The sequence below is a fragment of the Verticillium alfalfae genome, genomic scaffold (genome assembly GCF_000150825.1).
Source record: "Verticillium alfalfae VaMs.102 supercont1.1 genomic scaffold, whole genome shotgun sequence".
In the NCBI taxonomy this organism is placed as follows: Eukaryota; Fungi; Ascomycota; class Sordariomycetes; order Glomerellales; family Plectosphaerellaceae; genus Verticillium; species Verticillium alfalfae.
In genome coordinates this window covers 182,498-184,674 of record NW_003315038.1, presented here as the reverse complement: position 1 = coordinate 184,674, position 2,177 = coordinate 182,498, and the positions used below count along the sequence as shown (strand labels likewise).

Genomic DNA, 2,177 nt, shown 5'->3' with positions numbered 1-2,177 from the left:
TTCCCGGTCGTGTCAACCGACCCGGCAGTTCAAGTGGCCACCCTCGTGTATCCGTCGACCACGCCTTTGCCCTCGGCGCACTCGACAGGCCAGCGCAACGAGGCAAGTGCGCGCGACTCTCTCCGAGGAATGGACGATCCCAACCGCGTGAGGAGGCAAGGCGAGCCACCAATGCATCCCTCCACCAGCACACGATACATGCAAGATCCATTGCAGGCGCGCCGCTCTGTTCCCGGTGGCTCTGTAGATCGATATAACCGGCCCGCACCACTCAACACGTCACCTGCTCAGGGAAGAGCAATGGGAGGAGCAGGCAGCTACAGCGCGTACAGCAACTACTCGGAGCAGGTGCCAGGCAACTTCAATGCGCCCATGGCCGCGAATACGATGCACTACCAAGCTGGCTACGGTCAGGACGGAAGACAACAGCAGAGCTTTGGTGGGTATAACACCATGCCCATGAGCTACGACAACATCGCCGGTGCCAGCTACGATCCGCAGTCGCAGTTCCAACGGCAGCCTGCAGGAGCGCCCATCCTGCCGACCGACGTTCCCGCAAATTCGTACTTCTCGAACGATCCCGGCAACGCGTCCACAGCAACAAACATTGCGCACGCGCCATCCGGCACCACGCCTGCGTCAGCCTACCAAACTTCTTCGCAAGTGCAGAGCTACTCGAACAACATGTCTAGCGTAGGCGCCATGTCGCAATCAGCACCGAGCGCCGATGTTTCGCTGGAGGAGCCAGAGTACCCTGCGGCAGGAGGCCTGGAAGAAAAATGGCTGGAGTATCAAACAGCCCTGCGGGGTGTCTTTCAAAGCATCCGCGCCGGGGCATTGGAGGGTGCCAGTCAGTCGCTTCTCGACGTTTCCAGCTGGCTGCTCTCGCAGGTGACGGACCTAGGTAAGTCGTCTCGAGTCTGAGTCCGCCCCTCGACATTTCATATTCATGTAACACTGGCTTACCACTGCGGGTGAACAGGCCTCAATCTCGATGACCAGAAGCTCCACGGAGACAGACTGAAGCTGTGGCAAGACTTTAACTATGCTTGGCTCGCCTTGTTCCAGGCGCAACTGGATCTGGCCAAGTCTGGGCGGCCACCCCAGCGATCCCAAACTCCCATGACCGAGGAAACAATCATCAAGATGGGCAAGGAGCTGACGCGACTTTGCGACGGCATTGAACGACATGGTCTGATTGACTATGACTACGGCGTATGGGAAGAGGACATCATGGAGAGTACGTGTCGTGAGACTTTCGCCTCTTCAGCTGCACAACTAACGCCGAGGCTATTTAGTTGCAATCAAGTGCCTGGACGTTGCCCAGGGCGTCGAGGGTGGCGGGTCCAATGCGGATGCGCCCGGCGCCAGCGCGCACGGCGGAAGCAATTAACGAACTGAAAGAGCCCATGTCGCCAACTCATCGCGACTACGACACAGACGACGAGACACGATTACTTTCCGACGGTGCACGCTACGACGCCTGCATTTTCTTTCACCGGACAAAGGACTAGGCCCGCATGACGGCAGGGCCTCCCTCCCCTCACGGCTTTTCGTGCTCCCTACAACGGGCGGGGGAGCGAGGCTTGGTCATGGGACAGGCACTCTCTTGGGGCTGGAGTTGGGTCACGAAAAGGATGCCACACGGAATGGCGTTGATTTAGGGAGGACAAGCTGAAATTTCTCTCTTCCGGGTTGGGCGCACCCCCGATTCGGGGGTGTGTATTTTTTTTTCTCTCTTATTTCATTTCTTCTTCATTATTTTCTTTCCCATCTCACTTTCTCTGCTGGTGCCGCGACTACCCCACATTTGTTTCTATCGCTGCTGTTTTCTCTATGTCATGGATAGACTCGGGCTTCTGGCGGGACCGTAACAAGGGCGGGGATCAACAGGGTACGCGTTGTGCGGTTAGGAAAGCCTCACGGTTTACACCTTGGCAGGGACAGAGCAGGCAGCGGAGGTTTGCTGCCGGCTCAGGACGGATGAATGGCAGTTTTGGGGGGGGTGTAAGAAACGATGTATGAGGAACCTCGGGGTGTGCGCGATGTAACATGAAGACGGTGGTGTAGATCAGGCCGAGAAGCGTCTCACGAGCTTTTTTTTTCCTCTCTGTTTTTCTCGTTTTCCCTTTGCTTTACAGACTTGTTCCAGACAGGCTATCCCTGGCCTCTGTATT

General features: G+C 57.0%; 1 protein-coding gene across 1 annotated transcript; it reads left to right on the top strand.

Moving 5' to 3' along the window:
* Window positions 1-129: 129 nt before the first annotated feature.
* VDBG_00063 (conserved hypothetical protein) lies at window positions 130-1,393 on the top strand (the record flags this gene model as incomplete). The annotated part of the gene is made up of 3 exons (XM_003008336.1): window positions 130-904; window positions 983-1,240; window positions 1,299-1,393. 3 exons carry the CDS (start codon window positions 130-132, stop codon window positions 1,391-1,393), a joined length of 1,128 nt encoding a protein of 375 aa, XP_003008382.1.
* Between the last annotated feature and the right edge of the window lie 784 nt (window positions 1,394-2,177).